Source organism: Amphiura filiformis, chromosome 1, assembly GCF_039555335.1.
Source record: "Amphiura filiformis chromosome 1, Afil_fr2py, whole genome shotgun sequence".
NCBI lineage: Eukaryota > Metazoa > Echinodermata > Ophiuroidea > Amphilepidida > Amphiuridae > Amphiura > Amphiura filiformis.
In genome coordinates, this window is record NC_092628.1 from 71,283,830 (window position 1) to 71,308,218 (window position 24,389).

The window sequence follows — 24,389 nt, forward strand, 5'->3', positions numbered from 1 at the left end:
TTGATTAGTCGTTTCTTAGGTGTTCCATCACTGCAGTTTTGAAGCTGGCAGGGTCTTGAATTTGTATTATTGAGTAGGGTAGATTGTTCCAGGTGATTACCGTTTTGGGGAAAAATGATTGTTTGTAACAGTCTTTGTTGCAGGTGATTACTTTATAAGCAGCTGGGTGATTGTGTCGTGATTGACGCGGGTTTGGTTGCAGTAAGTCTTCGACCGGTAGGGCCAGGAGGCCCTGTCTTGCTTTGTATTGTAAGGATACATCGCGTATATACTGCGTTGCACGCACTGGTCTCTGATTGGCTGCTAAGGCGATATATTGTTGCCGAGTGGAAATTTATGAATGTGCGCCGTACGCGTTGTTAGCGCCGAATTTGCAACATCACGGTAGTCGCGCTCGTAAAAGGTTTGCTGCATTTTAGTATACCATCATGCCATGCTGACACAGGCAGGCTGCAGCAAGCAGTGCAACTGCAACTTCAACTTGTGCAAGTGCACTGTACAGTACTGTGCAGCAGTGAGTGAGTGACTCAGTGAGCAGTGTGAGTGAGAATTCATGAATTATCAACAAAATAAATAATGAAATATGTCTGATTTTTGCGGTTTTGTGTATTTCTAAGGATACATTAATGCATGAATTAGTTGCTGATATCATTGTCAGTTATCTGTAATACATTATCGTATATAAGAACAACATTCTTACCTTTTCCCTAAGATTGCAAAATGAACTTCATCTACTGTGACAGTTGTTTACCTGTTTTGGTTGCCAGTAAGACAAAAATTTAACGCAATCTTATCCAAGGGAGTTTTCTCATCTACAATTTGATTGGTTTATCAAGGATGGAACTTTCACAATAACTCGGAAATTGTGGCTTAAAATGGACTCATATTATTTTGAATACTAGAAGCCAAAGAACAAAATAATATAAAATATTAAAATTGTAGAATTGATTACATTTTGTACAGCAACATAATTTAAAAATAATAAAATTAGTTTTCACTGTACACCAATTAAAACGTGTGTAAATTGATTGATCATGAATTGGCAGATTCTTGTGTGTGTTTGTCTCAGCATACACGAAATAACAAACCGTGAACCAAGATGTCAGCCTCCACACAAGAATCGTCTGGCTCTGCAAACCCAATTGTTTTCTTCGATATTACTGTCGGAGGACAGGTAAAGTTAAACGGAATCATTCTACATGATCACGATTGATGGAAAATTTCAGGGCCAAAGTTATTCACAATTTAAATATCTACAATTTGTTGCATATGATAAGCTTATCATTCACAATGCACACATGCAATGATGATCATGCATGCTGCATGCTTTGCATGGGGCCCAGGCAATTGTTCATGCAATTAAAGCCATTATGTACGATTTCCTTCCAATTGTAAATTTGTTATTCTATACTCAAAATGCTGAAACAATACTAACGGGAAGGGTTTCTGTCCATTTGATTTGGAAATTGGAGCTGAAATTAACTAGTAGTATGATATTATCATGAGTATTAAAATAATTAAGTTAAGAGAGAGCGGATTTCATTTGGGTTATTTTTAGCAAATTATCCCTAGCAACTTACAGCTCAAAAACCCAGTCAAAAAAACAAAAAACATTCCAAGCACGCACTCGGCGCAAAATGTAATGCTTGCGATGCGCAGTGGGCGCACGCGCACGGTCCAGCTCCAGTAACCTATTTCAATTTGATTGATCTGCGCATGTTGTTTTCACCGGCACTTGGTTGTAATGTATTCACGATTTCACCGGCATGACGTAGCTCCGTCCCGGCCTATAACGGCTACGGTTATTAGTTATTTTGGCTATTTATACATGATATCATATACGGAGGTACATGCATTTCTACAGGAGGATATGAATTATGACTTTCATGCTTTATGTCGAACTTCGCTTTGTTTTTTGTTGACCTACAAACCACAGACCCTATATATTTGGCTGATGATTCCATTAATATTAAAGGTGCAAGTGGTGACATGTGCAAACATCACAAATATGCCAAAAAGTTAGGTTTGAAAAATATGCCAAAAAGTTAGGTTTGAAAAAAATTAACCAATTTCATATTCTAAGTCCCATAAATGTACGACCTTATTAATCTTATATAAATATAAGATTATAAATAACATCGTACATTTATGGCTTTGATGATTTATGTTGTTCTCTGTCCAACGTATAAGACTGTTACCATGCATATGGGAATGATTGAAGGAATATAAACACAGTACTGAAGAGAACTATCATCCGCAAGGTAGATTTTCCCAATCTCCCAAAACATCAAAACACCAAAAGCATGCAAGTCCCATACCGGTACAGTGGTGCACTTAGGCTCCTTTGCCTTGGGGCAATTTCATGTGCAAATAGAGAGCTCCCTCCTCTGAAATCCCAACAGAAATTCATGTTCTGTGCTCTTATTTGCTGGTGGGAATTTTACTGGAGGGCACTTTTAGGTTGTGCAGAAGTAAACACTGAGCATGCGTGAGAATCGCTTTTCTGCAAAAGCGATCAAATTCAGCTTAAGGGCCAGTGGGGGTTCAGGGAGCAAATCCACCAGAAGCTGGTGGCATTTACAGAAGCTGAGATGCAGAAATGTTGCCAAACTTTTTGACCCAGGCCAAGTACTCTCATGACAGTGAATTACTTCAATTAGTGGGATAGGAATTGCAAAATCATGTTTTCCACAAATTTATTGTAATAAAACAACATTTAAAGAAAACATGAAAAGCCAACAACAATATTAGGCCCCCCCCCCCCAAATAAATTAGTTGTGTTGTCTTCAGCGACTGACCCTAAATCCTGAAAAATCAGGGTCGTAATTTTTTTTAATGATGATTTTTTACAGATATGTTGTTATTGTTCACTTATAATTGATATTTATTGAAACACTGGTCTTAAATTGATTACGGTACGGTATCTAACAAGTATTCAGTAGTCAAAATTGACTAATATGTCTCTAATGGAACAAGCATTATTTCATATTTGGCTTATTCCATGAAGTTGGGACACATTACAAATTGGGAGAATTTTATAGTATAAATGCAGTTTAATATTTCTTATATGAACCTTTTCTCCTCAGTTGATATTTTCTAAATAGATATGATGTTTAACTTTCATGTAAAAGTTACTTGAAAATTGTACCTATTATATTTTTATTTTTATGGGCCATTAAGTGGTTGGTGTCCAGCACTTTTTAGGGCAAAAAACGTGACATAGAAAAAGCAAGTATGCGGAATACAAATAATTTCAATTGTAACATCAAACAGTCACAGTTTTACATAATATTACATGAATTAATGTTGGTAGTAACTAAAAAGTACATTTAAACAAAACAGAAACCAGTCAATTAAAATTTATGGGAAAAAAAAATGAGCTTCCCGATGCTACACGCGGTGTCCAGAAAAATAAGTGTAGCATCGGTATAACAGCTCACCCACAGCACATACATGTATCATTCAAATCAATTTGTTTTGTGTTTTTATTGATGTAAACGTGTTTATAGGAAATTTGACCAGCATTTGTGCCTAAGCTCTCAGTCGTTTTAAAATTTCATGAGAAAATGTCACCGTGGTGTCCACGTGTAGCATCGGGAGATTTCAAACCATTATACTTGCTTACAGCAAGGTCAGTACACATACTGACATGAATGGACTTATTTTAAGATGTGACTGGGTAGGGGTTTTCAAGGAACTTGATTTGAGGAGCTGCCATTTTACCAAAGAGTAAATATTTTGAAAAAATGGTGCGGTGTCCATGTAGCATCGGGATGTAGCATCGTGATCAAAGTATAGCATTGGGAAGCAAACAGTTAAAATTTATGTAATTTCTTCTTATATTTTGAAACTAGATGACAAACAACTAAACATATTAACTTTTGAGGGCAGGCAAACATTGTAAAATATTTATGTGTTGAATACAAATTTTTATGCACTATCAGACACGGTGTCCATGTAGCATCGGTACACAGTTTTGTCAGTTTTATGTATTCACCAGTTTTTAGGTATCCTTGTTTTTTATTTTTCTACAACTTTTAATGTCTGTAGGCCCAAATATAATTTTTAAATAACTTTACCACAAAGTATGATTACTTCTTGTGCAAAACTCACAATCCTACCGATTCTACAGGACACGGTGTCCAAGTAGCATCGGTAGAATTATGTTGAATTTTTGCAACAAAGGCAAGTTTTTTTTTACTTCTAGTTTTAAAATAAACTACCAGCTGTGAATCTAATACTTTCTGAACCATCCTAGGTAGCTGCAAATATATTCTTTGTGAATTTTAGATACAAAAAGAAATCAAACATAATTTTGAATAGATTTACCTGTCATCCTTCATTTTTGATGCCTCATAACTTTTGTTTCTGATTTAAGATAGTGTAAGTGTCAGTATATAAATTACAGATTCACGTAAATGCATTATTTTTGTCTTAAATAGGCCTACGGCTTAGGGCTGAACCACTAGCAGAAGACACCAAGTTGATGTTTTATGACCTTTGACATTCTTTTGTGGCGAGTGACATGGTCAGTTCAATTCACGCCGAGTGTCCTTGACAGGTTTAACTCTGCTTCAGTGGTCATGAAAGAATTCAAAAGATAACCTCTGCCCCCAACAATCCCAAGCAATTGTCTGAAACTGCTCTTCGGATGATGTATCATAAGAACTCAGTCGTCAAATGATGATAGTCATAATGACCAAAAGATTATTACTGACTATATCATTGAAGACTGAGTTCATGATCTTGTACAAAATCTGAATTTTGATGATTTTTACGATCGTCCGGATGAAAAAAAATCACTGAATGGGCCGTTAGTTCCTCCTCTCTTACACTGGCAATATGAATCAAAGAAAAATAAAGAAAAAATAAATAAAACAAGAAAAAAAAAAAGACAAAGAAAAGAAACAATAAAAAGAAAAACAAATATGAAAAGTTCGAACAATATTTGGTTTATAAAATTAATGTGACCGTGATGAGGCTCGAACTCACCACCTTCCGATTTAAAGTTCAAGCGCTAGTGTACCAAATTCTGATGCCTTACCAAGTGAGCTGTGCTCCTGATTTATGAAATAAAAATAAAATAATACACTGTATACCTGCTTGTGTCGGTAATTGATTTACTCAAATTCCATAATGGTACAGTGCAACAGAGCAAAAATGCCCTAAATTTAAAAGCTATATAATTTATGACCACTATACACTACACATAAAAATACTAATACAAAGGAATTTCAACGTAAGAATCCAAACAATTAAGTACCAACATGCACAGCATTGTCGTTATATCACATTTGGGTTTTAACAAAATGTTATCAAACCTCTACTGTGATTGGCAGCTGCACAAGGCATCTCTTTGATAGTTGATAATGGCCATCCATTCAGCAAGTGGCTACTAACTGACCTTGACAGGCTTGAATGAGCACTGTCATCTGCTACAAAACCATCACACTCTAGGACCTGGTCACTCCATAATGCTACAGGGAGCACAGTACTTTGACAATGGAGTGAAAGACTATTATTATTGATTAGGCGCGGATTTTAAAAGTACAGCTCCTATGCGTGTATAGCAAAATCATGTAACTAAAGTACTAAATGCATTATGCAAAATGCGCTCTGACCAATTTATAAAGCATTTCATTAGCTTTAATTTGACATATTGTTTGACATATTTGGAATTATGGTAAATCATTAAATTAAATATTTATTAATTGTCAATTAATTAAAAATTTAATGCAAATATGCATATTTCTCTGACAGAATTGTAGGATTTGACAAGAGCCATCTTTCTTGTAAGTTTGATTCTTATAACATACCGGTATCGTATTGCGTCCCGTTATAGTTGCAGGAAAAAAATACGCGTGCAGGACACACACACACACACACACACACACACACACCCCCACCCACCCACCCCCAGAGGATCGTACCGTTTTACAATCGTATAACATTCATTGGCGCTAGTAGTAGTAAATTCCAATTTTCTTTGCTTTACCTCACTTGTTCTGCTCAAAATTAAAAGGGACATATCTGACAGTAAAAGCTTACATTTTATGGAAATTATGTTTAACTATTTGTTTAAACAGCACAAAACAGATAAATCAGACAAATTTACTATACATAGGCCTATACATGTATGGTATGCCAAGGACTGTTTAAGAATATAACATTAGATTTATGATATTTACTTGAGGACTGTTATATATCAAAATGTGAAAAATATCAAATTTTAATAATTTGTCATAAAATTTGTATTATATCGTGAATTTCAAACAATGAAATTTATTTGATATCAGAAAGACATTCTTCAGTATTCAGAATGCAATTCGATATGTCTGATGTGCTCTCATGTCCCACAAAAATACTATCGAAACGCTCAAAACGCTCATTCCAGATCCCTTAATTTGGTTAATTTTCTTTGTCTTTTTTTTTCTTTTCTTGTTTTATTTATTTTTTCCTTTATTTTTCTTTGATTTATATTGCCAGGGTAAGGAGAGGAGGGAAAGGTCCATTCAGTGATTTTTGGATTTTTTTTCATCCCGGCGATCGTAAAAATCATCAAAATTCAGATTTTGAATACTAGACTGCGGAACTCAGTCTTCAATGATAGTCAGTAATTTTTATATTTTGGACATTATTATGACTATCATTTGAGGACTGAGTTCTTATGATCCGAGGAGCAGTTTCAGACAATTGCTTGGGATTATTGGGGCAGAGGTTATCTTTTGAATTCTTTCATGACCACTGAAGCATAGTCAAACCTGTCAAGGACACTCGGCGTGAATTGAAAGACCATGTCACTCGCCACAAAAGAATGTCAAAGGTCATAAAACACCACTTTTGTGTCTTCTGCTATCTAAAGGCCTATGGCTGATTTTGTACCTTCGTCATTGTCATAGATGTGCTAACATAGCTTGCTAGTGCAGTGGTTCAGCCGAAAACCGTGTGTCTAAGACAAAAAATAATGCATTTACATTGAGTCTGTAATTTATATACCGGTACTGACAGTATATAAATTAGCTACATGTATTTGAATGGGGCTTCAACCGTCAATACTGTCGTTTTCCTGTTTTGTTTTTTTGCCATTTGTTTTTCATTAAAAAAATTTATAAACGTAACAATTTGATTTTTTTTTTCACTTTCGCTGGGATCACTGAATGGGACTTTTATCGCGGATTATTCAAAACTTGTTTTTACCTACTGCTATATAGAATTAATCCGATTATTACATAACTTTGCCAGCGTATTCAAGACATAGGTTATGTAGGGATAAACTGTACATGGGTATAGAGGCCCTGCATGCTTTTATCGATTGGCTCCAAACAAAGGATTTGAACCGGTGTCCTTCACCGTAATCACGGCGCAGTAGCCTACAGTCCATTCAATCAAATGTTGTCAGTGTGCGAGACGAACGATGTATAAATCTGGAGGTCACATTATCACTTATCATGCTTATTGTAAAAAGTTTGTCCAATGCATATACTGTGTGTATTGTTCCCGGGTCAATGCAGTCAAGCAAACAGGTATTATATTTTGACAAGGCCGCTATAGTATATTCACAGGGGTGTCTTGAATGGCCAATCATATGGGACATAATCAAATTGCAGTGACTGCTTCCTTTGTTACCACATGTCAGTCATCTTGTGATTATTGGACCATGTAAACCTGCAAAAAACCAGCCAAAGTGCAGGCCCTATGGCCCTGGACCAGGCTAAAATAAATTTAAGGGCACTTGCTAAAGCTTTCCATTTACTCCCCACACAACCCCATTCATGATGTAACCTATTTGTTTTAATTATGAATTTATGATCAGAGGACTCACAGTGGGATTCATGAGTGGAGTTAACATGCATCTGGGAAGTGATAGTATTCTATTCTCACTTTCCTGCATTTGTGTATAAACCATGTACTGTATGGTACCCGTACCCGTGGAGTGCGGTAAAAATAGGGCATGAGTACGGGTGCGGGTCCAAAGCCACGGGTACGGAAATTGGGACCAGTGCAGGTACGGGTACAGTACTGGTACTACAAGTCTGGTATAGGGAGAGCGGTGTGTAGTGTAGTGAGTGACTTATGGCCAATGACCTTCTTTTTCTACAATTTTAGCATCAAAAACTTTGCAATTTTCTTTTTTCAGCAAATTTGTATTGTAAATTTTCAAATTAGAAACAAAATTTAAAATTTTGCTCCATTTTTGGGAAATAATGACCCATTTTTTCAAAATGTTATACCAAATGACCCCCTTCTTTCAAAATTTTATACCCAATTATCCCTTTTTCATTTTGTTATACCCAAATGACCCATTTTTATACAAATAGGCTCCTACTAAGCAATGCCAGACACCTGTCACATCATAAGTTGAATGACCCCCCCATACACACACACGGGCATGGACTTTGACCGAGTCGGACTCGAGCGGACTCGAGTCCGGACTCTAATCATATTTTTGTTGGACTCGGACTTGGCTCGGACTCGGCACCCCTGGACTTGGACTCGAGTCCGGACTCAGACACAAAAGGACTCGGACTTGGCTCGGACTCGGATACAAATGGACTCGGCTCGGCTCGGACTCGGACAAGCTGGACTCGGGTACAAGTCTGGTAATTGGTAATATTATGCGAATTTGCCATGGTAGGACATCATAAAAAGTATTTTATTAAGACATGTTATGGACAGTATGTTTAAAATAGAGAGAGCTAGTATAAAATGGTGTCCATGTAGCATCGTGATATTTGCCTCGACTACTGAACAACAAAGCACTTCCACAGAAATTCTGTACTTTCCAATGTAAAAGATCACTTTTTGTTGAAGTATGATAGTTGAAGTAACTAAAACACACATTACATTTAGAATTAAGTCATTTTGAAATTTTGACCCTTATGTCACACTTTGTGCCCCAACTTCATGGAGTTAGCCATTTGCGAATTGCGAGGTTTAATTAAAAGGTTTTAAAAAAAAGATAATCGATCGACTGAGACCCAACTTTCCATTTTTCCCACTTGAGGGCAACACAACATTTTTTTTATATGATAAGGAAACCTATGGTATTTTCAGAAGAGATCGGCAAAATGGAGCTGCTGCAAGACTTTTTGCAACCTTTCACATTGAAACAGCTTATAACAAACTTTTAACAGTTGCATGATATGAAAACTTGTACATTGTCTGATACTGAAAAAAATTATGTTTCATTGTAGGAGATTGGGAGAATGAAGATGGAACTGTTTGCTGATATTGTACCTAAAACAGCCGAGAACTTCAGGCAGTTTTGCACTGGAGAACACAGGTAAGGGCCTTTGCTCCTGATTATGAGTTTCCTGTTGTTCCGCCCATTTGAAATTCACACCCTCAAGTTAGAATTAATTATGTGATTTTTCACTTGTGTAAAAACCCAAATTAATATTAATTCTTTTTTTTTTACTCGAAATGCAACCTGCATTTGCTTCACATACTTCACAGTACCGTATTCATTCCAATAAGCGCCCAGGGCGCTTAACAAAGTCATTTTGGGTGAGCGCTTATTTTTTACCTGGTTTTTAATCATCAATCTGAAAGTATTTAGTTACTCTCAGTTAGTGCGCCCTCATATGTGTCTTAATTTAATATTATATTGAAAAAATGTTTTTTGAGGGCGAACTATAAAGATGGCCGCTGCCGCGCCAGCAAAAAATACGAATTTGAGACAGAATTAGCTCAAACTGGGCCTTTTAAAGGCATTTGCAGGTGGTTATTGTGAAGTATTTTTAATATCTATACATCTGCACACTATGAAATAGCGTCATAATTAAATTTTGGTGAACATTTTGGATACTTTTGATGCTCAATTTCCCTCATGCATGCATGTAAAATCACTCGACAGGTAAGCTTACTGGAAGTATTTTGACAACATTGGATGGGCGGTTAATAATTTCATATTGTGTTTGTTGCAAAGTCGCTGGGTGGGCGCTTATTGGGGCATGGGCGCTTATTGGAACGAATACGGTACATGTAATTCAGCTCTTCTACATAAGCTTCAGTATATTGACTAATAATGAATAATGAAAAAATTACTTCGTTTTCTGAAAATATGTGATGGGAAACTCAGAATGAAGTGTGAAGGGCCTAATGAATTTGGCAATATGGCATTTTCTTCCTATAGATCCAACACTTGAGTTTCAGTTATTATCATCAATGATTCTGATGGAAACCCAAATCTGAAATGAGATTTTGCCCATATTTTTCAAATCAATTTGTTCTTAGAACAATGCTAATAAACATACCCATTACCCAACTAAAGAAAATGTATAGCTTTCAATGATCATGATTTACTTTTCATGAAAATGTTTACACTGGGTGTTTACACCATGTTCAATGTGGAGTCTGGAAGAGTCATGGGAAATTAAGAGCAAAACTGAAAAAACTCTTTTTTATTTTGGTCATGGCTAGCTGTCAAAGCCCTATCCATTAATGAGTGAACATTGTAAATGTTGTTGTTATTTCAGGCCAGATGGAATTCCTATAGGTTATAAAGGAGCAACATTTCACAGGGTGATCAAAGATTTCATGATTCAAGGAGGGGACTTTGTCAAGGTAAGTGTTGCCATCTTCTTTGGGAGGGTTAATTTCTAAAGTTCCCTCCCAGGTAAGGCAATAATTTTATACCAGTTGTGCGCATGACTACATTGAGAATGTAATTTCCTTATTAGTGCCAGTACATTTTTATATTATCAGTACCACTGCCCAGTGTAAAAGATGTTATTTTACAGTTAAACATATCAAAATCCATGTCCATTGATTATGCAATATTGCTGTGCAATTCTACTGCTATCAAATTCTTTGTCAGCCATATTGCCTTTTTGGTTGTTTCTTTGGTGACTTTTCTCTAACAAATAGTAATAGACCTTTAACATGATTGTGATTTGATATAAGGGTGTCTCTTTACTGAAACAAATCAAAATTAGAATCAACTGATATTTTAGTTTCAGAGATTTCTGATGTATGTCTTCAAGAATCAAATAAAATCAACTGACATTTAACCTTGTGATGTGATTTGTGATGTATACCTCCAATAATCATATCAAAACGTTCACTTTTTGACAGGGTGATGGCACAGGTATGAAGAGCATATACGGCATGTCATTTCATGATGAAAACTTCAAAATAAAACATACAGGACCTGGTTTACTATCAATGGCAAGTATTTCACTACATTTATGTTATTTTGACTTCTGTTCTCTGTAAAACAAATTGAGCTAAATTTTGTTAGGGAGTAATTAGAATCCATAACTCATCCCTGGCGGGCAAGGTCCCTGTTTCAACTGGTGGAGCCACCTGAGGGATTCAGTTTAAGAAATAAAAATCTGGCCTTAATTTGGATGTGTCCACTTTAATTCATTATGGTACAGTTGGAGTAGGACAAATGATCCATTCTTGAGAGAGGATATTATAAACTGTTGCTTCCAGATACAGAGAGTCACAATTGCGAGCAGGGCTTTTAATATTTTAATTTCCTGCTGAAGCAAACTAAATTTCCTACAATTTGTAGCATGTTTTTATATACAAAAAAGACACAATTTCCCTCTAAATACCAGAATTTCCCTCCAAACACCCAACATTTCCTGAGAAGGAGCTCCCCAAATTCCCCACTTTTTTGAGCCATGATTGTGTGTATGTTATTCACTTCTAAGAAGACATGCCTATAGTCCATATGCCTTCCTCGAGGCAGTCATGATGATATGCATACTTTTTCAGAAAGGAAATGCAGGGAATCCAAAAAGCACTAATAACAGATTCCTTCAAAATAAGCATTTTTTGACAAATCACAGAATTTGATTTTACTTTACTGCCTCAAGGAAGACATTCAGACTATTCACTGTAGAAGTGATGATGTAACAGGATTAACTACCATAGCACTCATAGGTTGCACTCATCACCTGTGTATATCTGCAATCATAAATTGAATACAATACTGTTTTCAAAGATACTTATCTTACAGGTAGGAGTGATCAGCATGATATGAATATTCTATAGAATTATGATTTATGATCCAAGTCTTTATCCAATTGAAATCCATACACCTGATAAAGAAGACATGACCTTAATCTTCCACACAGGGAGTGTAAATTTCAAGTGGGGTTTAATACCTGAATGGGTGACTTCATTTGAAATATACACCACCTTTGTGTGAGAGTAAGGTCCTGTCTTCCAGTCGCAAGGAGAGCCTTGAACTGGCATGGCATGAAAGCAAGAATTGCATAACTTTACACATTGTTATATATCTGCACCACCTTTGTGTGAGAGTAAGGTCCTGTCTTCCAGTCGCCTATTGTACGGTTCCGCCATGATGTAAGGCTAGCTTCAGACTCCGCATTGTACGTACAATATTGTATGTACAATACTTTTCGTGACGTCAAAAAGTATTACACGTGCAATAAATATACGTGCCACGACTAGTTGAATCAGATTAAATCCCGCGCTATACCCTGACGGTTCATTGTTTGCTAAATCCAAGCGAGGACACCAGAAAATCTATGCAAGATAAATTTCTACTGCTGCTGATGAAAAATCCTAGAGTGCGTTTTGAGGTTTTTTCTGCACTTTACCAGTAGGCCTAATAAATTCATAAAAAGATAAAAATCAAATGAAAGATTTAGGGCGAATGCTTTTACTCACTGCTCATCTGATCCACTTTCCCAGGAAACTAAATACCGATGCTGCTTAGTTTTTCCCTGACTTTCCAGACATAATTATGAGTAAACATCAAATTTAATGTTTACAAAACAATCAAATATATATACATTCGTTTGCATTTTGTACATAAATATTAATATTAATAATGTACAAACATTAAAAAAGGGGGGCCCAAGAGTATGTCTATCTTTAATCATATACTAATTCCGCCATGCCCAAACATATTTTATATATATGAAATCGTGTAATGGCACCCAAATTCCAAAAAAAAAAAAAAACAAATTTGTTATCAAATACACTAGGCCTATACATTGTATTACAGGAATTTAATAGATGGTGCATTTTAATAAATAAATAGATTAACACGGGTAATGGGCGATAAATATTGGGCAATACCGGATTTACCACAGAGCCAGTGGACAAAGAAATTAATTACAATTAAAACAAATTAAATGAGAAAATGAAAGCAAGGACATTTGGTGTTCAAAGTATTGTTTTAGAATGCGAAGGAGTCCTAAATGTTATCCTGGCCCAGGACACTGATTAATGTAAATTCGACCCATAGTTATTTTATCTACTTTTGCCAGCATTCAACCTGTTTTCAATGTGATTTGTGCCTATTTTTAATACAATTCCGAAATCTGACGTATCAATGTTGTATCGTCCACAAACTATGATCCGAGACTATTTCATTTGACACGGTTGTATGGATTTCAAAAGATCGGTCCTATAGGCCTAATAGATATCGATTAGAGAATTACAGCAAGAGGCTTTGAGGATGCCGTAATCCTCTTGACAATCAACCAATCAGAGAGACATATTTTAGAATTATGTTCGTAGGTGAAACTCTTTCAACTCTGAAATATATATTTCAAGTAATCTCGTTTCACATTAACACGTTTATGGATGTATTGGGATGATCATAAGTAGGTCTATAACATACACCATCATAACATGCCTCAACGATATCAACATGTAAAAAGCTGTTGCAAATTCATAACACAACGTGTTATAATGTATAATGTTATATGCCAAAACTTTAAAAAACAATAAAAATATCAGTATCAATCAAATCAAAACCAGAATAAATACATAGGCCTACAAATAATAATTAAGAAACTGACTAAATCAATATATGACTAAATGTCAGTATAAATGAATCGCTAAATCAATTAATCAATCAGTAATCAATCAATAAATAAATACATAAATAAATAAACAAATAAATAAATAAACAAATAGGCCTAAATAAATAAATCTATAAATAAATAAATAAGAAATGAATGTGCCATTTATATTATTATTACAATTTTAGTATTATTAATATCGTTAGTATTAATAGGCCTTTTAATATTAATATCAATCAATCAACCAATCAATCAATAAATAAATAAACAAATAAATAAATAAAACAAATAGGCCTAAATAAATAAATCTATAAATAAATACATAAGAACTGAATGCGCCATTTATATTATTATTACAATTTTAATATTATTAATATCGTTAGTATTAATAGGCCTTTTAATATTAATATCAATCAATCAACCAATCAATCAATCAATAAATAAACAAATAAATAAATAAACAAATAGGCCTAAATAAATACATCTATAAATAAATGAATAAGAACTGAATGCGGCATTTATATTATTATTACAATTTTAATATTATTGATATCGTTAGTATTAATAGGCCTTTTAATATTAAGTACAGTTGAATACAAAAGACATAAAAGATGTTCATCATTCCGTTACACGAACACTCACTAAATTTACCACTCTTAGAAATTTGGCAACTACGTATCAATTAAGCAACCAACGATTGTAGCACAATAAATATTTTCCCGGTACATACTATTTATTGCACGTGCAATACTTTTTGACGGCACGAAAAGTATTGTACATACAATATTGTACGTACAATATGGAGTCTGAAGCGCGCTTAAGGAGAGCCTTGAACTGGTATGGCATGAAAGCAAGAATTGTATAACTTTACGCAATGTTATATATCTGGTTCAATTCACATTCATGCATGCTGCCAGATCGAGGCTCTCCTTGCACATGGCGGAACCATGCAATGGGTGAATAGGAGGTGTATGGACTTCAACTAGAATAGCCTAATTGTGATCACACTTTAGGATGTGCATACTGTACAGGCCTTGTCTTTTGAAAATTGCTGGCAAGTGACAAATCACTCTCCTCAAAACTTGCCAGGTGAGCTGTAGGCGAGTGATTTCAATCACTTGTATTATTATTACACCAAATGTAGGCGAGTGATAAAAAGCTCTCCTCAGCTTCATTTTAGGCGAGTGATGGCAAGTGGTCACTCTCACTCGCCTCAAAAGACAAGGCCTGTTACTGTAGTATTTTTCACATTTGGAATACAAATTATAATTTGCTGTTACTAGTTCAAAATGAATAATGAGAGCCATCTTCCATGAACATAACCGGTGTCTATATTGTGTAGCGTATGTATCTAAAGAGAGATTCAGATGTATACAAGGGGAATAACCTATTACCTACAAGTACAAAACACTGGTCAGGCCCCACCAGAGCAGTTCATCTGGGGTGAACCAAACTTGTTTGGTTATCAAATTAATCAGTGACAAGGTTATCTCTGAATTTGACAGGTGCTAATTGATGTTTTAATGTTATTGCATCAATTAACACCTGTCAAATTAAGAGATAAACTTGTCACTGATTAATTTGATAACCAGGCAGGTTTGGTTCACCCCAGAAGAACTGCTCTGGTGGGGCTTCCTCTTTACATTATTTAGTCTTATAACTGTGCGTTTGTTTCCATAATGTGTGGTAATAATTGATATTGTCCATGTTGTTTTGTTCATTTAGGCTAACAGTGGCCCTGGTACTAATGGTTGTCAGTTCTTCATCACATGTGCCAAATGTGACTTCTTGGATTCAAAGCATGTAGTCTTCGGCAAAGTTGTAGATGGTCTCCTAGTCATGAGGAAAATTGAGGTAAGGATCAGAATTACAAGGCCAGAATTCAGGGGCTGTAAATTTAGATCAGGGAATTGGGCTTACAAACTGCTTCATTATACAGCTCTAGATCCTCTAAGATTAAATTATGAAGCTCCAAAATTGCAGTGCAGTATTGTTCGATACAATGAGGTTTATTATTAATTCTTTTTCAAAGTGGACATGTTTCTTACATAATTTTTCCTGCAGACCACTATGTCTGACAGACATTAACAATGGACCATTTTGCCATATCTAACCCTAACATCACTATAATTATGATGTATGCTACAAAATTAAATAGGGCACCAACGCACCACTGATCAAACTACCTTGAGGAAATTAGGGTTAGTGGTGCAAATAATAATTCTTTTTCAAAGTGGACATGTTTCTTACATAATTTTTCCTGCAGACCACTATGTCTGACATTAACAATGGACCATTTTGCCATATCTAACCCTAACATCACTATAATTATGATGGTATGCTACAAAATTAAATAGGGCACCAACGCACCACTGATCAAACTACCTTGAGGAAATTAGGGTTAGTGGTGCAAATAATACTTGTGAAATATTTTAAAAACCATTTCACCAGAATACCTGGGATCATGCTGGATGAAAGTTTGTAATTACTTCAGGTGATTTTTTTCCTGCTGTTCTTTTCTGAAAAACTTGATAGCCCTGCTTTATAATTGATTGAGAATATGTATGAAGACATGAATATACTTACCCATGCACAATTTTAGTTTTACGAGAATTACCTTAGTTGTATCAGTTCATCAGGATTCAGTGATTTCAGTCACTGACAAATTAAAAAAAATGCTTAAGGTGGCTGTGTACTCTCAGACATGCATGTAGTAAAAGTGCAATAACTTTGTAATTATTCAGCATAAAACATATAAAAGTATACATTTTTATGAAGGCAAGACATCAATAAATCTTAATATAAATACAGATTTGGGGTAAAAACAACAATTTTGAAGAAAATCACAAAAAGTGAGTTTTTGGCAATATTTGTTAGGTACATCATAACAAAAAACACTCTTTCCAAAATATTTTATTTTGTTTTTAGCTCAATCTTGAGGCTCCATTCCAAAAACTTTTTTTTTAATTTTTTTGATATTGGCCTTATTTTTTTTAGATATTGACCATATAAGGCATCAAAATGAACTTTTTAAATTTCATAAACGCCTAATTGCACAAAATGATGCCCAAAATCGGAAATAGACCAAAATATAAAAAAATGAGAAAACCGTTTCTTGAGTCGATCATGCTTTTTACGATGAATATTTGCTTACCTATAGATGCTGTATTTATTGAGTTATCGTGTACCTAAATCGTCATTTTACCGAGAAAATGAACATTGAAATAATGGCCGTTGAAGTTTAAAGTGGTCACATTTTGCACTTTCATCGAATCTCACAGGAGAATGCGACAGTTTTCGTTTTTGAAACTTATATTACGTGAACATCGGGTAAATCCACAGCCCCTTGAGAAGTTTGAGCGAAATCCATTCATAACTTGATATTTAAATCGGGGAAAGAACTTGAAAAAACCCACATTTTATCAGCTAAAACGGAGCCATTTGACCACTAGGTTTTTGTGAAATCAGTGCTTCCGTGGTGTTTCCATAAGATGCGCCGCGATGCAGATAAGCGTCAGCGTATTTGTGCGTTAACAAATTGCGCGACACATAACGCGATGAGTTGTTCTTGTGCGTGTACCTTGCTGGTACAACAAAGATTTTCTTTCCTTTTCAATTTCAAACACGAGTGGAATAGTGAAATAAAATCCTTAAAATATTGCAGTTGGAGTTTACAAATCTGGATTTTCATTCCTTGTATTTATAAAAAAAACATAACAAGGTACAAACATATCATAAAAACTCAATTTTGAGAAAGAAACAATGGCTAGAGTACACAGCCGCGTTAAATAGCTTTATAATATATTAGTATTTTGATATTGGGGCTGCTGATCTTCATAATGTGAGAAAGTATACATTCATACATACGCGCTATATAACGGCGCGCGTGATTGGTCTAGAGCCGGGCATAAACAACGTTTATGCCCGGTGGCCCGGATGTGCGATCACGGGGTAGGAAAAACGAAGGAAATTCGTGGTTTTAAATGATGTTAATTGATATTTTTTGTTATTATTTTTATGAAATAAGAATCACAAAATGTTCTGGTAGGCCTATGTATGACCTTTGTTCATTCATATATTTTCATGACTAAGCGGTTGTTTATGCCCTCGGGCAAGCGGCCCTCGGGCATAAACAACCGCTTAGTCATGAAAATAATGAATGAACCCCTAATTTATAACTCAAATCGAACTCACTTTCTTTCTCTCTTTTCAGAATGTACCTACAGGTCCAAATAATAAACCCAAGATTCCAGTTATAATATCACAATGTGGAGAGGTGTGACAAATGATACGATAATATGACTATACTATGAACCATTTCACTGTAATGGAACTGACAGTCTCCAGTACTAGAAAACCATTAGGGTTGATTCATGACTGAGTTGCCGGCACATGGTGCCACATCTGCACAGTTGGGTTACTTTTAATTAGGCCATTCCTGTACATAATGCACCTTGTGTGAAGCTGTGGCAGATGAAAACCCAAGATGATCAAACTTCGGTACCCTGGCTGGCATGATGGGAATAGATGCAACCCTGTCATGTTTGATAGTTCAGATTTACATTTGAATTCAGACTTTTACATGGATTTTCAGCTCTTTTTCTGCACTTGCTCTGTACAAAAGGAGCTTTCCAGAGTTTTCATACATGTTTTCCAACTTTTTATCTGTGGTCACTCACACCCCTGTGTGTATTGCAAGAATTACAGATGTACCATGTAAGTGGTGGGTATATTTTATCCTCGGATTGATATGCTATTTTAATGTTGTTTTAATCATCGGAATATTGTAGTGCTACCTGTTCTTGGAAAGGTGCTTAACCAGATTGACAGACTCATCCCTCGGGCATTCCCCCACCTTACTTCATCAAAATACAGATTTTGGTATAAGGTGAAAGCTCATATCATTCTCATATTAACCCCAATGAAATTTTAGGCCAGAAACATATTTTTTTTATGTGGTATGATTGTAGTTTGGTGGTTACCACCTCGAAAGTGGCATTCGCTTCTGATTGGGCCACTGATACACATATCCGTTTCTATAATCTAAACCGCTGGAAGAATGTTTGGGTTATGGGCCCCAATGTGAGGTAGAAAACACAATGTGTTGCAATGAGGCATAGTCTGGTCCAAGCCTTGAAATAAGCAGACTGGAACCAGAAGCAATTTATTTTAGAAATGTGAATTTTACAAGGACCAGGAGCAATTGGTGGCTTTACGAGGGTAAATTTGCTCCCCGCGCCCGCTTATTTCAAGGCTTGGTCTGGTCACACATCTTTAAAAAGAATGGAAACAATATTCAGTATCGAAGTTACGTAATGTTACTATGCCAACGGGATCACGCGCCAGAGTAATGAACTACGATCGAAACAATCACCACACAAAGTATATGGTACTCGAAGGATATCAAAATAGCGTGATCCGGTAACCAAGAGAATTACGTAACCACTTCGATGCTGAATTGTAGTCTTAGTAGGCCATGCTTTTTCATATAGTATACTGTAACTTCAAAATGTAAATGATGGTTGAAGAATGATCAATGAGGTATATACCATAGCTGACAAAATTTGTTAGGCTTGCAGTGGACACAATACATTCCATCAAGTAAGAGGAATGCAGTAAAATAAGTACATGATTGATGTGAACAATCATACCGTGCCACACAAGATTTCATATAGATTGCCAGATGGTCGTGTTGTTTTTGTTTACACCAGGTGACATCTTTCTGATTTCTATTAAATATTAAATTTCTGAAGATTTCCACTCAGCTGCTGAAAAGGTCTACAGCATTGTGATGCTGGTATACATCAACTCTTCTCAACCAATAGTACTTGGCATGCTCAGTGTGCAAACATTATGTCGCTTTTGCATACTGAGCATGTGTGCAATTAGCTTTTCTGCTATAAAAGTGATTGAATAGAAATTCAGCCTTATTGTATACTTGCCCAAATCTAAACATGCATTTAAAGGGTGTTAATATCTTGTAATGAGACTGAATTTGAGACCCCAAATGGAAGGAATCAAGTGCCATTTTGGTGAAATTGAGTTATTGACAAGTCTTTGAGGTCAGAATTTTTTTCTCATCAAATTGTTTCTCTTGATATGAGCATTCCAAAATCTATACTTTTTATTAACTTTATATTTGACATTCTTTTATAGATTTGTTTTAATACGACCCTTGGTTGTAGTGGAAGAGGGACTCAAATTAATCATTGATTGTAGAAAATCAATGAGTGTCAATGTGTTGTAATATTTATAGCTGTTATTGAGGGCTTGGATATTATGACATTTTCACATTTTTTATGGGGCCTGAGAGGACATTGGACATATCGAATAGCATTTTGAATACGAGGAATGTCCTGATGATATTAAATAATTTGGATTTTTTGAAATTTGTGGTATAATTTTATGGCAAATGATTAAAAATTGATATTTTTGATATTTAAGTCCTCAAAGTAAATTGTATAAATCTATTAAAATTAGATTTATGTAGTATACTTACAAGTGTATGTAGCTGGGATTAAAAGCAGACGATCAATTGACATTCATCAAATTCAAAATGCAATCGATATGTCAGATGTGCTCTCAGGTCCCACAAAAAATATGTGAAAACATCGCTATCCGCTATATTATCGCAATAATATTGGTCCGGGAATATTGGTATATCATTATTCTTATTTCAGTCCTTTGTGATCTGCAAATAAATTTCAAACCCAATTTTCTCAAGCTGGTATTTTGTCACTTGGGCTCTTCCACTGAAATTAACGAGCTGGAATTTGTCGAGAGATTTATGGTGCATTCTTCATTCTGTCCGATTTAATACAGAGCTAGAATGCATCAAAAGAATTCTTTCTTGTTGACAATCTGACAGTTTAATAAACTTGACAATTTTGTATAAACATTTGTTTCTTTTGTGTAATAATTTATCTCACAACTATTTAAATTTCCTTTCGTTAAGGTGGTACTACACCCCTGGCCAATTTTGTGCCTATTTTAGTATTTTTCTCAAAAATTATAGCGCATTGGTGACAAGTAAGATATGTATATTATAGGGGCAAGGACTACAACTAGTGCACTGAAAATTGTATTTCAGCAGACAACAGATGTGGAGTTACAGTCAAAAATGAGGGAAAACCAATATTTGATTATTAATAAATCAGTAACTACTAGTCTTGAGTCACTGAAATTCCAGTGTAGTAACTGGATTCCTTGCCCCTATAATATACATAACTTTTGTTACCAGTGTTTTAGTCTTTGAAAAAAATGCAAAAATAGTCACAAATTTATCAAGGGGTGTAGTACCACCTTAAACACCCCCGTAAAATATTGCCACTTTGATTGATCCGACATATGTTCAGCATTATAGCACAGGGGTTGACCCAAAATCAACTAGGCCCTAAAATATAGATCCCTTTAAGGTGGTACTGCACCCCTTGTAAAATTTGTGACAATTTTTGCATTTTTCTTAAAAAGTCTCATGAGTCTCACACATTTGGTCACTTTCTCCGCCAAGGTAGTCTAATCTCACGCCTAGGTAGTAAATCTCACGCCGGGGGGGGGAGGGGGTACTCAGTACAAATGACCATACGGGACGTGCCGCAAACATGGGTAGCATTTTCAGCCTTCTGGTATATCAATGACCCCTTTTTCAAAGCCTATTTTGGTATATGAATGGGTCCTTTTTCAAAATTGTCTCATTTTTTTAGGAAAACCGCCTAATATTTTCTTAATCTAGCCAAAATTTTGGGAAATTTTTAAAAACTAAGACAATTTTGGGTAAATTCGGCCGAAAATTTTGAATTTTGGTATATCAATGGGTCCAAATTTCTTGAAAAATTGGTATATTTATGGGTCTACTTCCAAAATCTCAATGCACGTCCCTACCAAAACCAAACTTGAGTACCCCCGGGATCTCACGCAAAGAACTGTTGGTAAAATCTCACGCATTATATAAAAAAATTCTCTTTAAAGCAATGGTTTAAACCCTTGATTTAAATAGTGTAAAAATGATGCACCAAAATGGCTTCAATTGGACCTTCATTTTGCAAAATTTTCCAACAGGGGGCAATATCCTCCTGACAGACACACCTCCCCCTGCATAGTGGATAAAACAAGTGGCCATTTTTGTTTCTACTTTCGACATTGCAAATGCCTAGGCTATACAGTGGAAACTCAATATAACGAAGTTGTCAAGGACAGAGAAATTAGTTCTTTATATCCAAATTTCGTTATATCATGGTTGTAAAAACAATGAATAACAAAAGAATTTTGTATCTTGGTTCTGGAAAAATACTTATTTATAACAGGGTTTTTCTTATATCAGATTTTGTTATAATGAGGTTTTACTGTATATGCATGTGTAACACAATATATAGGCCTACAATAATAGGGAAAACTTGTCCACGAAAGGCTTCATGTATCGTCATTTCATAAAATATAGTGCCAAAATGGCCCACCAAATCGCTTCAATTAGGTATTCATTTTGCAAAAGTTTCTTACGTCCGAGGGGGGCACTGAGGTCCGCCACTAGTGACTCACGCCAATTCAAAAAGGTTGACAGCCCTGCTGGCAACAAAAGTTTTAGGGGCAAGGAATCCAGTTACTACACTGGAATTTCAGTGACTCTTTTTATAAGAGGTACCGCTAGAATATACTTCATTTCTTAACATAATGAACCACTTGTCTTGAATCTCTGAAATTTCAGTTAAGGAAATGAATTCCTTGCCCCTATAATATACAGAACTTTGTTGCCAGTGTGTAGTTATTTTTTGAGAAAAATGCAAAATTAGTCACGGATCTTGAGTGAATGGTTTTTGAAAGACAGTTTAAGGGACCCATCTTAAGAAATTGTTTTTTGAAATACTTCAGCACGTCATTTCAAGATATTGCATAGAAACAATTTCTTCCATATGCGAGTCACTGTTGAAAGTCAACTTGGTGGAAATGCTGTGGATTATGTGCCAAAGTTCTTATGTTTCGGAGGTCAAAGCAATCTTTGCTAAACAATGCGAAACTTTTTGTGCCAAATTTACTAGATTTCAAGGTTTTACCATGGATTATCTGGGTTCAACCACTAATTTAATATCTTTAATTACTTGGGGGTTCAGCCTGCCAAAAAACCTTCCACAGTATACACAGCGAACCACAAAAGGTTTGAGAGTGGCTCTTGGTCAATTTGTGGGTGCCAGATTTTGAAACTACTTTTATGAAATGAATTAGTTTGAACTTCAACACTACACTATTTTTTTGCTCACCTGGAATGTTTTCACGAGTCCGACTAGCGTCTTCAGCAGATGGTGACGCTGTGTTCCAGGTGAGCGAAAAAATAGTGTAGTGTTGAAGTTAACACTTAAATTCATTTTATCTACCACTACGTATGAATATCCACTCGTATACTTTTATGAAATCATCAAAATTCCTCGGGTAAATTTGGGTTAAAACCATGCATACTAAAGTATTCCTCTCATTCTAAAGATTCAGAAAACTAAGTTTAACCTTTTGTATATCGCACACAAATATCCGTCATTGAATAAATAGCCTCATCAGCATACTTGGGACCTCTGAAGCACACATGTACTATATAACTGGAAAACTGTATCACAGGTACACATCCAAATTGACCAGAGAACCAATCGTTTAATTGTGGCTTCCCCTGTGTAGACCCTCTAAATTTGCCACACTTTTGCCCAAACTAAATGTTCATACTACTGGGGTCCATTTCAATAAATTTTACAAAAGCTTTGCAAGTCTCAAAATTAATCGGTAACTTGCAATGCATCGTAAAATCCATTTCATTAAAATGACTTGCACTCTGGTACCCTTTTTAAGTAATAGAAGTAAATGTCCATTCACTATAATTAAAACCTCATGAAAAACGGTGCATGCAGTTGCAACATTGGTGGCTCGCACAACTTCTGGGAAAGAGCCATTTCCAAGAGCCGCTATGGCAAATATGCATCTTGGGATGTCGCATCACATTTGTTGGATGGGAGCGGTTCCAGCTTTCTTGCTTTGATGGGAAAAGATGAACAAAATCAAGGAATGGGGATATGAATTGGCAAAACGGGTTACCAAGTCGACTCAAGTCAATCTTGTATTTAGATAAAATTATGGGCATGTACAACTACAAAATGAAAACACAATCACAACAAGTTTTCTTTTTTTTGCTCAAACAGTTGGTGTTATTTGTCCGAGCTTGTTTGCATAATGTCGCTTCCCTGTCCATTCGTACAAGTACGTTTTTTCAGATCAGTCCAACACTGGCAAACAAGAATGGTGAAGACACATGTGCAAAAAGGCATAGAGAAACCTGGTTAAAAACTCTTACAATTTCATTATTTTTATTGTGTTCAATGCTGCTGGTTGTCCGAATTAATTTAAATGGTATTGGTCCAAAAATAGGTACTAATTTCATTTTAGCTGTGAAAAAACAATTCATGTTATCAACTTCTGGCAATATAATTCTAATGTCTGGCTAAATTTTAACCTGGTTCCTTCCATGCGAGAAGCTACAAAGTTTCATGTCTGCCTTGTTCGATTTAAATTGAATTAAAATACTCTTTCTTTCCCTGCAGTCAACTATCTTCTCCATTAACGAGC

At 35.5% G+C, this 24,389-nt stretch overlaps 2 protein-coding genes across 2 annotated transcripts in view; one reads left to right on the plus strand and one right to left on the minus strand.

The window, feature by feature from the left end:
• The window catches only part of LOC140152500 (lisH domain-containing protein ARMC9-like), a 34,802-nt gene extending 33,850 nt beyond the window's left edge, over positions 1-952 (minus strand). Inside the window, exon 1 of the mRNA XM_072174898.1 lies at positions 701-952. The gene's annotated coding sequence lies outside the window, so the exon portion shown is untranslated. The remainder of the gene's footprint in view (positions 1-700) is intronic.
• Positions 953-1,049: 97 nt separating this feature from the next.
• LOC140152536 (peptidyl-prolyl cis-trans isomerase H-like) lies at positions 1,050-19,084 on the plus strand. Its single transcript, XM_072174911.1, has 6 exons — positions 1,050-1,174; positions 9,195-9,283; positions 10,479-10,566; positions 11,077-11,169; positions 15,519-15,647; positions 18,007-19,084. Exons 1-6 carry the CDS (start codon positions 1,100-1,102, stop codon positions 18,073-18,075), a joined length of 543 nt encoding a protein of 180 aa, XP_072031012.1. The 5' UTR covers positions 1,050-1,099; the 3' UTR covers positions 18,076-19,084.
• The last annotated feature ends 5,305 nt before the right edge of the window (positions 19,085-24,389 follow it).